A 15,758-nucleotide genomic window follows, 5' to 3' on the forward strand; every position below is an offset into this window, starting at 1 on the left:
GCTGATGTCTATTGAGACTGGTAGGGCGGAATGCAAGAAGCCCAAAGTGGAGGTGGAGCTATAACCAGTGACAGGCAGAGCCAACGAATTCTAGCTTTGTCCACATCCTCCTCCTTGCTGAGTTCTACAAGGGCAATGCTGAGAGTTACAGAGCTTGGAAAAGTTACTTTTTTTGAACTACAACTCCCATCAGCCCCAGCCAGCATGGCCACTGGATTGGGCTGATGGGAGTTGTAGTTCAAAAAAGTAACTTGTCCAAGCTCTGGAGTTAAGGCAGATGGAGCTGTAAGTAAGTAGGCAGGCAAGTGTGGTCTGGCTAAGGACAGACTGAGATTGGTGGGGTGGTGACTCGTTATTATTATTATTATTATTATTATTACCCACCCTTCACCCAGAGGTCCCTGGGTTACAACAGTTTTAAAACACATAATTAAAACAGCCACCTAAACAACATCACAGAAAATAGGATGGGTCCTAAAAATATTCATGTCAGGCGTCTAAGGCCAGGATAAAGAGGTACTTCTTCAGCATTTGTCAAATATTGTACAGTGAAGTTGCCAGACACACCTTGATGGAAAGTTGCACAGCTTAGGGTCTACCACAAAGAATGCCCTCTCCTGGGCCGCCACCCCCCCCCTCCGAGGGCTGAGGGTGGCAGAACTACCAGAAAGGGCCCCTCTGCTATCTCAACACCGAAGAGTGTCTGTAGGGAAGAAGGCACTCTTTCAGATATTTGGAACCAAAGTCGTTTAGGGTTTTAAACACCAGCATGAGCACCTTCCACTGGGCCCGGAAATGAACTGGCAACCAATGCAGCTGTTATATGATTTTATGTTTATTCCCAGCTGTTTTATATATTTTTAATTTTTTTATATTTATTCCCAGCTATTTTATATTTATTCCCAGCTGTTATATACAGGGATTATATAAGATCAAAAAGGAACCCTCTGCCAGTAGTGGACCAGCCTCCACTGGTGTTTTCTCTCCACACGAAAACTAAACGGCTAAATAAGCCTCAGGTCTTGTCTGAAATGTTTCCGATCTCCCGCGTGCTTGGGAGATAGCTACCTGCTTTTCCAATACCGGTCACAACCAGCTTAGAAAAGAAGCAAGACCTGTCTGTGATAAGTGTCCAGCCACTTCTGGTATTCACATCACATTTTTCTCCCATCAAGATAGCCTCATTTCTCTATCGAGGTTAATCACTATTGATACATCAAACTGCCATCGTGATTTTCCCACAGGGGCCCAGGAAAGCCGCCATTCTCCCTCTCTACTCGAAAGCACCCTTTCCTAACTGCTAATGTCCCTTAGTTTTCATGCCGCCAGTATAAACATCCCCCTTGCCTCAGACCATAAGGGCTAGAAACTCATTTGGTGACCCTGCGCAGCTCCTCAACTCCCACAGCTAAGTACCCAGAATCGCAGCCCCTCAGAGGTCAAAGGTACATTCCATCCAGGCACAAATATGGTAGGGTAGGGCCAGAGCCTGCTTTGCATGCGGAAAGTCCTTGGTTGAAGCCCCAGCACCTCCAGGTTTAGGGAAAAGGTGAAGAGAACCTACTTTCCTTTGCCAAGTGCGGGGAGTTTTTCTGGCGGCTTTGGGTGACTCAGTGAACAGCAGCCACTGTGTCTCTTCAACAGCTCTTCAAACCTCTTCCCTTTCCTTCCTCCGCAACACACACACACCCTAGTATCTCCACATCGCTGAGGCTGTCCTTCTCAGCTCCTAATTAAATACATGTAATTAATTTTTTTTCTCCTCTCTTATCGGATGCACCAAGGTGCCTGGCAGCAAAAAGCGGGGACAGTTTGTTTTTATTGGTTGGACCATGCTTCTGTTGAAAGTGGAAGTGCATGCCACTTAAATTTAAAACAGAGCTTGCAATGCTTTCCCTCTTGAACAGCATCTTGAAAGGAAAATGGCAGAGTGTACCTTTTCTTTTCCTTAAAGCAAAGCAGTTCCCAACATGTATGATGTGTTCATCTTGGGAACTGCTTTGGTTTTACTTAAAGAAAAGCTGTATGTAGAGAACATCAGAAGAGCTCCACTGGATCAGGCCAAAGACCTGTCTGGTCCAGCATCCTGTTCTCACAGTGGCCAATCAGATGCCGATAGGAAGCCTACAAGCAGGGCACAGTAACAACATCCCTTTCCTGCTTGTAATCTCCAGTGACTGGTATTCAGAGGCAGGGCTGGCTCCAAAGGGTGGCTAGGTGAGGCCCTGGCCAAGGACCCCTGGGACTACAAGGGCCCCTGTGGGGCCCTTCCGCAGAGCTTCCGAGCCACCCACCATTCCCTCGCTTCACCTACCTTTCTCTGCTGACTTCTTGTGCAGCTGTGTGCAGTGCACACGCAGCACTACCATTAACCAAGGTGGCGGCCCAGGCTTCCCTAAGGGGCTGATGCCCCTGCTGCCATCTTGGTTGATGGCAGAGATGTGCACATGTAGCACGCGTGAGTGCCATCAACCAAGATGGCAGCGGAGGCTTCAGCCCCTTAGGGAAACCTTGGCCGCCATTTTGGTTAATGGTAGTGCTGCGCGCGCAGCCACATAGCCGCAAAAGACAGGAGACAGGTAGGTGGCGCGTGTGCGCAGCTGCGTGTGCACGTGTGCATGCTGGGGCCCGGGGCAACCTATTGGCCAAGTGCCCCAGCATGCCTGGGGCCAGCCCTGTTCAGAGGCATAGGAAGGAAGGAACCCTCAGTCATTTCAGATTTCTGATTCATTTTACAGACGCTAATTATAACTTTAATATATGCACAATGAGTCAGAAGTCTGCAACACCACAGGGGCTTTTCTACTGGGCTAATTTAGGCAGTTATTCCAGTCCTGATATGGAGAATCAGAAACGAACCTTGGATGTGCACACTTTCTAGTTTGAGCAAAGTCTATTGATTTGGTTTGGTTGATTGATTTGTCATTAATACACAGCTTTTTCCATGATACCCCATACTTGAGGTGTTATACAAATAATAACAATGAAAAATAATCTGAACCATAAAAGAAACTGCAGTTAAAAACAAAGGGTTGCATTCAGTTAAGTCATACTCAGAGTAGACCCGTCGAAATTAATGAACCCAAGTTAGTCATGTTTATTAATATCTATTAATATGTTTTTAAACCTTTTTCTTTAGACTGCTTTATATAGTATCCTATTAATAACCGGGGCAAATAATGCACCAATACCCTTGTTGTGTTTACCGTAGAATACATGCAGCTTCAATCATGTGCTTTTCATATTGGGAAATGACATAGCTCAGTGGTAGAGCATTTGCTTTGCATGCAGAAGGGCCCACGTTCAGTCTCCAGCATCTCCAGATAGGTCTGGGAAAGAAATCTGTCTGAAATTCTGGCGTAAGCTGATGCCAGTCAGTGTAGACAGTACTGAGTTAGATGGACCATTGGTCTGTGATTCACTATAAAGCGGTTTTCTTTGTTCCTATTCGTAAAAAAAAGAAAGAAAGGTATTATTTGCTTTGTATGGTGCATGTGTGTGGATAGATAGAGAGATAAAATAAAATATATTAGCAGGAGGAAAATGAACCTCCCGGGGGTGGGTATATTATGAAATACATAATGAGAAGCCACTATTGAAATGGGTTGTTGTTGTTGTTGTAAGAAATTCTGTTTCGTTTTGCTATCTCAAGGCAGAAATCTTTCTCTTTTTTACGTTTAGCACCTGTTCTTTTTTTGAAACATAGATGAAGCCACGCTGAAATTAATGAAGACGCCTCGGTGCTCTCTCCCTGATCTTGCTGAATCAGAGAGGAGGAGAAAGAGGCACGCAGCGACGAAGTGGAACAAAAGGAACTTATCTTGGAGGTTAGCTGTTAACTCTTTCGCTCTTATGCTGCTGGTGGGGAGGAGTTGCACAAGGCTGGTTCACACATCTGTGCTGATTTGCATGTCCGAATGGGACCACCGTTGATCGAAGGGCACTTCGAGGTGATCTGTTTATCGAGTATCCATCCCTACCTCGATTGGTAGCCCAGCTGAGTAAGGAGGATCTTACATCAGTAGTACAGGCTCTGGTAACCTCACGTTTGGATTACTGTAATGCGCTCTACGTAGGGCTACCTCTGAAGACGGTTCGGAAGCTACAGCTAGTGCAAAATGCGGCGGCCAGACTGCTAACAAGAACGAAGCGGTCTGACCATATAACACCTGTTTTGGCCCGCTTGCACTGGCTTCTAATACGCTTCCGGGCCAAATTCAAAGTGTTGGTATTAACCTATAAAGCCTTATACGGCGCGGGACCTCAATATCTGTCGGAACGCCTCTCCCGCTATGAACCGGCTTGTACACTACGGTCTGCTACGAAGGCCCTCCTCCGGGTCCCGACTCATAGGGAGGCCCGGAGGGCAGTGACAAGATCAAGGGCCTTCTCAGTGGTGGCCCCCGAACTGTGGAATAGTCTCCCCGAGGAGGTTCGCCTGGCGCCGACACTATCATCCTTTCAGCGCCAGGTTAAAACCTTTCTCTACTCCGAGGCATTTTAATTTTTTGTTAATGATTGTAATGTTTGTAATTTGATTTTAGCCTTTGCTGTTTTTAGATTGTGAAATTTGATTTTAGACTGATGTTTTGTATTATATTGTATTTTATTGTATCTATGTTCACCGCCCAGAGAGCTATTGCTAGTCGGGCGGTATATAAGTTTTAAAAATAAATAAATAAAATAAATATTTGTGCAAAGTTTTCAGGGAGGTTAGGCAACTTTGGGTATTTATGGAGCAGTCATTCTGTTTTGCTTACAGGGAAATTAGATTACGTTACTTCAAAGCAGGTGCTTGCCTGTAATAGGGATGTCAGAGAATTCTGGCAAAAAAAGAAACAGTTGTGAAAATAAGTAGTTGCTTATTTGTCCCATGTCTGGAACAGGAATCAATCCAGTGAATACGATCGATACTTGCTGCTGCTATTGCTTTCAGTCTGCAAACAATACGTAATTGATTACGTTTTTTTCCCCATTTGCATTGCATTTCCTCTGCAGCAAAATCAATTGGGTGGAATAATATACAGCAATACCTCAGTTAACAAAGTAGATGCGTTTCTGGACATTACTTCTTTAACAGAAACTTTGGTAGCAGAGGTAGGAATAACATGGAAAGAATAGGGATAGGTTCCTATACCCTCTCACAGATGGTGTGGGACGCTTCAACAGGGGCCTTAAAGGATGCTTACCCAGCACCCTCCCCTTCCGCCCTCCTCTGAATTGTATTGTGTCCTTCCCTCCCCAGCCCTGGGAGAAAGCAAGAGATCTCTGTAACTCAAAGCAAACATACAGGCTTGTTAGTTTCACCGTAGCAAAGCAAAGGCACAGGCTTGAAAGTTTATCCATAGCAAAATAAAGACACAGGCTGGTCAGTTTCACCATAAAGCAAAGGCACAGGCTTGAAATTTATCCATAGACAAGCATAGCTTGACAGTTTCACCTTTAAAAAAGCCTTTCTTAAAAGAGCTGTGTTCCTGGAGGATTTGTTAAATGAGGTATTACTGTAATGAAAACTTGCTAACTTAAATAATTTATGTAATTACGTAAATTACGTAATTACGCCACAGCAGACAGCGAGATGAATTTGGTGGAAAATGAACTGCAGCAGAATGGAAGCAATGCTACATGCAACAAATATAGGACGGTGTGGGAAACGATGCCTTCTTAAGTCCCTGTCTCACAGTTTCCAGTACATCTCCCTGCCATTGCAAAAACTGTGATCTGTTGGGGACCTCCCAATCAACTGTAATTGTGCAGCCTGAATTTGCTAGTATGTGATTGAATTTCACCCGAAAATAGCAAGAATCTAGAAAAACCTAAAACCACATAAGCAATATTTTTGCATGCAAAATCCTGAGCTAGATGGACCAATCGACTGACTCGGATTTAGGCTTCTTATTCTTTTTATTCAACTCTGATTACAATATGTTACTACTTAAGCAGTAACTCTAGCTGTTGGAAAAAACAAACTTGGCCTGCCCAAGATGCATGTTTTCAGACTGCTATACTTAAACCACTCCACCTAAGTAAAGGTGGGCATGGTCAATTAAGAACATAGAGCACACCTAGAATCTTGCTAGAATATATTTCACCTCCCACTGTTTTATCTTGTGCAAACTGAGACACTCCTCATGTCCATTGGAAACTATTCTGCAGAACAGTCAGTGCCATTATTCCACAATTGTTTTTGGAGTTTTTTTAGTGTTGCAGAGTGTTGCTGTACTTCACATATTCACAAAAGCAAAAGCAACAGAAAATGATTTACTATAGGAGCTTCACTAAAATTGCAAAGTAAATCAAACATATCTAATCTGAACTATATCGTCTTAATATTGTTGCTTCCTCCCTGCTCAAACAAGATCAGCACAGCACATGTTTTGTTTCTGTTATTTGGGCTGGTTGGAGGTGTTGCCACCACTCACCATATGCTCAGAGGCACATGTTACCAAATTCTTCCAAGCTACACAGGAATTGGATTGGACTGTGAAAGACCAACCCAAATTGTGTTTGCATTTTGACAAATTTGTAGTATCTCAGAGAGGAGGTCAGGTCTGCTGCTCCCCTGGTGCATTCACTATCGCTGTCCAAATTCCCTGCTTTTTGAAGTTTGATAGAAATATCTGTTGGCTATAGGTACGTTCTTAAACCACAAGGGGTTTTTGCCTATTAGTGAATTTATGTAATTAATTGTGTAAGTTACATTGACATTATGTTATTCCTCTCCATTTCAGCGCAAAGGAAATGTAATGCAAATAGGGGGGATACAATTATGTATTGTTTGCAGACTGAAAGCAACAGCAGCTATTACTGGTTATGTTCACTGGACTTATTTCCGTTCTAGATATGAAATGCATAAGTGAACACTGCCAATTTCTGCTTTGGGTTCTGTTTTGGTCAGAATTCTCTGACATCCCTACTCCCAACTAGGAATTATTCGCAGGGAGACCAAAATGCTTATTTATAAAGCCATTGTACTACCGGCCTTACTGTATGCCTGTGAAACATGGACCATTTATAAACGCCACTCCCAACTTCTTGAAAGATTCCACTAATGCTGTCTCCGGAAAATTCTGCAAATTACTTTGGAAGGCAGACGGACTAATGTTAGCATTTTGGAAGAAGCAAAGACCACCAGTGTTGAAACAATGATCCTTCAACATCAACTTCACTGGGCCAGCCATGTTGTTTGAATGTCTGATTACCGTCTTCCAAAGCAGCTACTTTACTCCCAGCTTAAAGATTGAAAATGGAATATTGGTGGACAGCAAAAGAGGTGTAATGATGTTCTTAAAGGTAATCTAAAAAAATGTAACATGAGCATAGAGAACTGGGAAGTTTTGGCCCATGAGCATCCCAGTTGGAGGTCAGCTATTATCAAAGGTGCTATGGACTTCGAAGAAGCACGAGTACAGGGTGAACGGGACAAACGAGCTAAGCGGAAGGCATGTCAAGCAAATCCCCATTATGACTGTCTTCCATCTGGAAACCTATGTCCTCACTGTGCAAGGCTGTGTGGATCTAGGATTGGCCTCCACAGTTGCTTACGGACCCACCGCTAAAGACCTTATCTTGGAAGACAATCCTACTTGGTCACGAGTGATTGCCAATGTATAAGGGCCTAAGACTTAGATGGAGAAGCCTTAGATGGGTCAGAATTGATGGGCCTCAATGGCTGGATTGCAACCCATAAGCGTATCTCCCTGATGGAATGCTCCTAGCAAAATACATTTTGAACGCTACATAAGTGTGTAAGTCAAAACATGCAAGATCAGACTGAAGGCCCATCTAGTCCAATATCCTTCAGTGGCCAACCAGGTGCTCTAGGAAGCCCACAAGCAGGGCATGAGTGCAATAGCACTTTCCCTATTTGTGTCCCCCAGTGAGTGGTAGTTGCCCTTTTGACCAGTAGCCATTGAGAGCTTCATCCTCTTACTTTCAGGCAATTAGATAAAAGGAGAGAGACTCTGTTGAATGGTCCTCCTGTGCTGGGAAGGAATGTGGAGTTTCCCAAGTCCTCAACAGGTTGAACTGAGCTCAAGCGGAAAAGAGATAAATGCAGGGTTTGCATTTTATTTATTCAGTCACTTGGACTTTTCACAACCCCATTAGCTGGAACTTGTGTTTTCCCTGGGGATAGGCTGGGCTAGAACTTCAGGCACTGCAGAGCACATCTTTCCATTCCGGAACTTCATTGGAACTCAGCAGTGTGACAACAGCACCCTCTATTGCCTCTAGCAAAACGTAGACGTTTATGAACACAATGCCCAAGAAGGAAGGGCCGCAGCGTTTCTTTGAATTGTGACTAGGGATTGGGAGAAATTTTATTCAGTTTGCTCATCTAAAGGTGAACTCACCAAATTCGCACTTTCCAAAACAGCACGCGAACCGACACACCGCCATCCTTTGTAATTCACCCTTTTTTGAATTTTGCAATGCGGTTCTCCAGCCAAGCAGTGTGTACAAAAATGCATCACTGAGGGTAAGTTGTGCATAATAATGCATAAGTTAGGGGAAGTGTTAAAAAGGCATTATATTAGGAAAACTTGCTTTGCAAAACTGCGATTGTCAAAAGTGCACATTCACATTTGAGGCCAATCTGTATCCCTCTTCTTTATGGTGATGCATTTCCACCTTTTTGGCGACGTACAGCGGTCACCCTATTCTAGTGTAGTGCTTTTCAACTCAGGGTCCTTCACAGTGGCCTGTGTTGCATGTAACGCTACGCCAAAGCATGGCTAAGCATGAATGTGCAAGTGTGTGGATGCTCGCAGCAAAAATTACAGCCATGTCACTCCTCTCCCAATCCTGTGGCTTCCATATTACAGAGAGCTAAGCCACGGTTTCACTTTGTGTTACATCTGAACATCGGCTCGTGATTTGTCTTGCTTCAGACAAAGCAGAATGACGCGTGAGCAGCCTAGTATAAATCCACCATGAATGCACTGTTATTGCATCAGTGGCACATTGAAGAATATGCCAGAACACCAGTCTGGAGGGGCTCACTTTTGCAGAGATCCTGAGCAGGAAACCCGAAGAACAATTACTCACACTAAACAAAAGCATCCACAGAAGACAAATAGGGATGGCTGAGTTCCTCGGTACAGAGGCTAGAGACAAAGAGACTGTCCCTGGTCAATAGCGAAGTCAGTACGCTGGCACTGACAGAGTGACTCCTCCTCCCCTTTCCCAAGAAATTGCTCAGGCATAACACCTCCTGTCAGTGGGAGCTCGTGGCTCCATGTCCGTCGGGCAGTGGAATCCGCTCCGGGATTTAGTCTGAACTTTCAAGGTGCTGTGCTGAAGCAGAAGAAAAGAGAAAGAAGCAAACAGTGAGACAGATGGGGACTCAGTTATGCCCAGGCCTACGAGCTGACTCAGCATCATCTCAGTCAGAGACTAAACACATCCTCCCTGCCACGGAGACGCAGCCCAGGTGCTGTCAATCTGAATGAAAGGGCGAGCTCTGTGCTTCTAAATTACCATTCTCAAGCCAAAACGATCCCCGCAGGCTGGATGGCTCTCAGTCTGCTTTCAAATGCCAGTGATGCTTGCAGCAAAGGGCAGGGGGAGGGGGGGGAGCACAGCAAAAAGCGGCAAACACCCCCTACTGCCAGCTTGGATGAAAAGCCAGTCCTGTTACCATGAAAAAGCGAATAGTAATTCTGCCTTTTGCTTTCTGTTGTGGTAACTGTGGAGCAATTCTGCTGTTTTCCCCCTTCCATCCCTTCGTTAGCAGTTCTCTCTCTCTCTCTTACACACAGAGAGAGAGAGAGCGCAAAATGCAGCGGTAGCTGGTGTCCACTGAGACTGGTAGGGTGAAAGGTGAGTGGAGCCAGAGCCACTTCTTGTTGATTTACAGCTGGTATAGCACAGTGGGGAGGAGAGCCTGGCTGGGAGTTCAGAGTCTGTGAGTTCAAATCCCTGCTCGTGTCTCCTGGGGGTCAAGGGCCAGCTAAAGATCACCCCACAGGGAGTGGCTCAGGGGTTACGTGTCCTGCCACCTGTGCAGCCATGGGCAAGCTGCATAGTCCCAAGGAGCCCAGTTGCCCCCCAGCTGGCAGTTGCGGGCAAGGAAGGGGCTGGCTTGCGCTGCTGTGGCAAGCTGAGCAGGCCCTGGCCAGCTGGGGAGGACTAGCCTCAGATGGAGGCAATGGTAAACCACCTCTGAATACCGCTTACCATGAAATCCGTATTCATAGGGTTGCCATAAGTTGGGATCGGCTTGAAGGCAGTCCATTTCCACTTTCTTGTTGGTCTTGTTGGAGAAAGTGGAGAAAGGATGTAAAGATTTTTCAGTAAAGAAATACAACACCTTCTCATTGCCAGGCTAGTTTTTGAATGTGTCGGGGAATATTTTATGTGGGAAATTCGATGCTTTAGAAACAGGGCCTTGTCCTTTTGTACATATTGACCAATGTTGGTTCCAGGGCTTTGGGAGCAAGGGGGGCTCTTCTCCTTTCCACTCCTTGACCCCCCAGTCCCAATTGGCACCACTTCCCAGTGAATGAAAGAACAAGGTGTGTAAGTGGTTGCAGTGGAACACTGTAGTGGTTAGAGTGTCAGACTGGGACCTACGAGGCCAACGTTCAAATCCCCACTCACTCGTGAAGCTTATCCGGTGACGTTGCTCAATCCACAGTCACTCAGCCTCACCTACCTCACAGGGCTGTTGTCAGGATGAAGTGGCGAAGGTAAGCTACCTTGAGTTCCTTGGAGGAAAAGTGGGATGTAAACATTACCAATCCCCATTCTTCTCTCTGCTTGCTCATTGAGAGGCTGCGAGTGACCTAGGGGAGGTGTTGGGCTCTCCAACACTGGAGGCCTTCAAGAGGCAGCTGGACAGCCACCTGTCGGGGATACATTAACTTGGAGTCCTGCATTGAGCACGGGATTGGACTCAATGGCCTTATAGGCCCCTTCCAACTCTATGGTTCTATGGTAGTGCTTTAATAGTATGCTGCAGACGTGGCCCTTGTCTCTGCAATAGCTGAGCTCCTGAGGGGCGTGCAAAATTATGGCGCTAGGTGCAATCAGGTACTCACACAAAAGGGGCGGATGTTGTGAGCACATCCCTGCGTGGCTCTGTCGCCTTCAAAAGGCCATGGTGGCACCTACGACCCCCTCCAAGCAGCCCTATGCTTCACGTTCCTGGGAGTTCTGCCGCATAATCTGTCTTTTTAAAAAAGAGACAGGTCAGCAGCTGCAGCTGTCCGTCAATGTGTCCTTTCTGAGCGAGCCGCAAAGCACTTGTCTGCTCTGTGACAAGGCCCAGGACCAAAACCAACAGAAGACGATTTGCGGAGGCCACCGCAGCAGAAACCAAGGACACTGAGCAACTAAAATATGTTCCTTGATGCAGAGTTTAGAGGCTCTAAAGCCCAACCCGCTACTGTTTTGATTCCGAGGATGTTAAAACGCATGCCCAAATCTGCAAGACAGGCATGGGACAGCCTGGAGCCTTTGAGACTTTCCCCAGGCCACACCCCTCGCCAGTTTTGACTCACACCATTCTTGAGCATTTTTGTCTGGCTTGAATGTGCCCTTCAAAGTGATAGTGCCTGGAGGAGGGGGGGGGAGAAAGAGAGAGAGACACTTGTCTGTGCGCGCGCACACGCGCCTGCAGCCCTCCAGCTGAAACATCCCCGTACTTTTTTTTTTTAACAAAATAAAAACCTGGAACTGAATCACCGTTTTTATTTCAGATGACCGAGTCTGATCCAGGCAGACCTGTTGTTGAGCTGCTGAATTTGAGGGGTGTGATGGGGGGAACCTTTGCACTCACAAATAGTGAAATGAATGAATGAATTTTATTTACGGTCCATGACCAGTACAAAACATCAAACATTAATTAAAACTAGTTAAAAGTCATACATTAGTTAACTGGAATTAGGGCTGTATGAACATTTGAGCTAATAAGTGTTCTGCGTATGATAATTGCAGTGGCACAGAACCTTGCAACAGACTGAGTAATTTCTGGATACTGGCCCGATAAAAGGTAACTGGTATAGTATGAAAGGTCCCTGCCTGGGATCAATTGAGCAATTGAAGTTATATTTGATGAACGAATGTCATGATAAAATGGGCAAGATAGAAGCACATGGGATGCCGTTTCAACTTCTCCCATCCCGCACGGGCATAGCCGCTCTTGTCGAGGGATTCTACGATATCTACCCTCGAGGAGAGCTGACGGAAGCACGTCAAATCTCGCCAATGTGAATGCGTTTCACACAAACAGCGAAAGAGCAACCCACGCTTCACCTGCGCAGAGAGATAACTAAGCCGCTGCCGTCCTCCCTGTGTCCTGTGGGGATTCATCAATTAATGCGTCAAACTAATGGATTTGCCCAGTTGGACTCTTGGGAGGAATTTGCCCAATTAGAGTATTAACTGGCTGCAGACCTGTGGCAGTGAGAGAGAAATGCAGCTCTCTCCCCCGCGCAGGCCAAACGGAACGCTAAAGGTTTCCCGAAAAGGGTCTCCCAGGGTTTTTTTTCCGCAGGGAGACCAAAGCAGCGCCCTTGACCGGTGCGCAAGGGAGCCCCCAACTAATTGTTGTCCTTGTCAGCTGGCAGCTTTGGTTTGTTCATAGCGCATCACGCCGCCGTAGAGTCCCTCTGGAGACGAGAGCTCTCTTTGTTCCCTTCGCCATCAATTATATGTCACGTCCTCTTGCTTTCTCCCCCTTTCCCTGCAGTCTTAAAGGTCTCAGCAGGAGGCTGTTGCCGGTAGATAACCAGCGCCCCCCACAACCCCCCCCAGAAAATAACGTCACTGTATTTCCAACAAGCAAAGTCACATCTTAGAGCCCAACTCAATCTGACCCTGGAAATGCCTTTGTTTCACCTTCTACTCCAGCTCTGAATGTGATCAAAGAAGCAGCGGGGGGGGGGAGAGGTACTTGACCCTTTAGAAAAGGCAAGGGAGAAGGACTGGGCTGTAGTTCAGTGGCAGAGCATCTGCGTTGCAAGCAGGAGGTCCCCGGTTCGGTCCCTGGCATTACCAGCTTAGGGCTGGGGGTGTCTCCTCTCTGAAACCTTGGAACGTTACTGCCAGTCAGTGTGAACAGCACTGAGCAAGATGGACCAATGGTCTGACTCAATAAAAGGCATCTCCCAGTGTTCCTATGACAGAGGTGTATAAAAGTATGCATAGTTTGGAAAAAGCAGACAGGGAGGAGATTTTCGCCCTCTCTCATAATTCCCAGCTATAGTTCCCTGGGAAGAAATGACTGATAAACTACTCTGATCATTTTAGCTCTGTGAGGGGAAGAGGGGTTTCCTAACAGCTCACGGCACCCTTAAAAAAGGACAGTTCCCAGGATATTTTGGGGGAAGCCATGGCTGTTTAAAGAGGTGTGTTGCTGCTTTTAAGAGCATAGTGCAGATGGGGCCTATGTCTAAATTACAGTAGGGCATGGTAGTGTATTTTAATTGAGGCTACAGTCTTTAATTAATTAATCCATTTGATTAATTAAAAATCCTTTAAAGCAACTAAGGCACTCTGATTCATCAGGCGACACTTTAAAAATGTTAATTGTAGTTAATGTAAGTATTTTTAAAGGCTACAGATGGCAGGCACCGACTTAAAGGAGACATCTCTCACTCTCACACAGGGGGCAATGGTGCATGTGTCTCTGTGTGTGTGTGTCTCTGTGTGTGTGTGTGTCTGTGTGTGTGTGTGTGTATCTCAGACACATGGACATAGTTATCTATGTGCACACACAATCTAAAAACACACAAAGCATGCTTTTTTCTCCCTCTTCAAAAGTGGTTTTAGCAACATACACATTTATGCTGATTTATTTAAAGAAATTTGGGCCTGCTTTTCAGCCAAGAAAGGTAAAAAAAAAAAAAATCAGTAGCAGGCCAGTCTCTGCTGTCTCAAAAAGGCACAGCACAAAAGGAAAAGGGATTGAGAGAGAGAGGAGGAAATGGGCTAACATGTGCACCAGTTTGGTAAAAGCTCTTCTGATGACCAGCTAGGATCGGAAACAGTTCAAGGAGAGGCGGAGCCAAACGTTGCTAGTCTCTCAGGAGAGCTGATGGAGTGGCTCTGCTTCCTTTCTCTCTCTCTGTCTCTCTCTCTCTGCTGCAGCCTGATGGAATGGCTGCTGCCACTTGATGGAGGAAGGAGCCTGGTGGAGCTGGCTTCTCAGCAAAGCCAGCGGAGTGGCCCTGCTTCCCTTCTCTCTCTCTTTCTCTTTCTGCTGCTGCAGCCTGATGGAATGGCTGCTGCTGGGTGACAGTTGACGGAGGAAGAAGCCTAGCATCTCAGCAGAGCTGGTGGTGGCCCTACATCCTTTTCCTTCTTTCCTCTGCTGAAGCCTGATGGAATGGCTGCTGCCAGGTCTTGTATTGGTGGGCAAAATTAAATAAATAAATGTGACATTGGTCATCCAAAGAAAGAAGGGGTTGTTCCCAGTTTTGGCCCTGTTGGAATTAATGGGCATGACTAACTTGGATCCATTAATTTCAGTGGATCTGCTGTGAGTATAACTCTGTCGGATACAACCCAAGGCCTCTTTTCTGATCATGGGCTGCCTTCTTTCATTCCAGAGTCCGAACGTTCCCCAAGGAGTCTCACCTGGGCCACGACACTGTCCGTGCCCTCATGTACTATGCCCTGAAGGTCTGGAGCGACATCACACCACTGAATTTTCACGAAGTGGCCGGCAACAACGCTGACATCCAGATTGACTTCTCCAAAACAGATCACAACGACGGATACCCTTTCGATGGCCCCGGTGGCACGGTGGCCCATGCTTTCTTCCCAGGAGAACACCACACCGCTGGAGACACTCACTTTGACGATGACGAATATTGGACCTTCCGATCCTCAGGTACGTCAGGGTAAGACAGTGGCGGAAAGCCACGGGCGTTCCCTGGCAGAAGAAGGAAGAGGACCGAGTAGGTAGACCTCTGAGGGAATGAAGGGTCTCGAGTGGGTCAACTAGAAGCAAGAGCAGGTCCAAAGCAAGAGTTGCTGAAGCAACAGTGGATCTGTCCAGCCAAGGAGTCAGATTAGAGATGTCTCACTAGTGACAGCCGAGCAACTGCGGGACAGTTTTATTGCGGCTGCGCCAGCCCTTGGTAAAGCAACAGCAGGGCCCTGAATGTCCACTTCTGACAAGGATGAGCGTGCAGTAGGGTCTGGAGCAAGGAGTTCAGACAGGGATCTGGAGCAGATAGCTCAAGAAAGGGGGAAAGTGACCAGGAGTGTCTTATCGAGCCATTCAAAGGTCAAGAAGTCAAAGCAGAAGCATGAGCAATCAGAGGCACATGTGTTCCAACAAGTTCTAGGCCTTTATGTCAGAGATGGGGGGATTTGCCATCCTCCAGATGTTGTTGGACTCCATCTCTCAACAGCCCCAAGTCATCATGGCCAATGGTCAAGGATGATGGTAGCCCACCAGTGTCTGGAGGGCCACAGGTTGCCCCATCTGTGACTTATAGTAGTTCCTGAGCCTGACTTCCAGAGCACTGTGCTGTTGTTGAAGAAAGGAGAGCCTTAAAGCAGCAGCTGTCTGGACTGGAGCTTGGCACTCTATGATTTCTCCATCATCTCTCGCCCGGCATGGTGCCTGCAGTGGTGAGCAAGTTTGGTATGTCATGCACTTTGGGGCAAGGCTACTGGTTCCAGCTCAGGGGTTGTAGTGCCTGAATGTCGTGGCTCAAATGTCTCAGGTTCAGGCTGTATATGTGTGTGTCAGATTCTGATACTCCCTGGTCTCAAGCTCAGTGTCAAGGCCCAGATCTGGA

At 46.5% G+C, this 15,758-nt stretch overlaps 1 protein-coding gene across 1 annotated transcript in view; it reads left to right on the forward strand.

Annotated features, from left to right (window-relative positions):
- MMP17 (matrix metallopeptidase 17) overlaps positions 1–15,758 on the forward strand; it is a 177,758-nt gene that overhangs the window by 141,186 nt on the left and 20,814 nt on the right. The window contains exons 3-4 of the mRNA XM_061603002.1: positions 3,707–3,827; positions 14,556–14,839. Coding sequence (XP_061458986.1) covers positions 3,707–3,827; positions 14,556–14,839 — 405 coding nt within the window. The remainder of the gene's footprint in view (positions 1–3,706; positions 3,828–14,555; positions 14,840–15,758) is intronic.

The sequence above is a fragment of the Rhineura floridana genome, chromosome 19, assembly GCF_030035675.1.
Source record: "Rhineura floridana isolate rRhiFlo1 chromosome 19, rRhiFlo1.hap2, whole genome shotgun sequence".
NCBI lineage: Eukaryota > Metazoa > Chordata > Lepidosauria > Squamata > Rhineuridae > Rhineura > Rhineura floridana.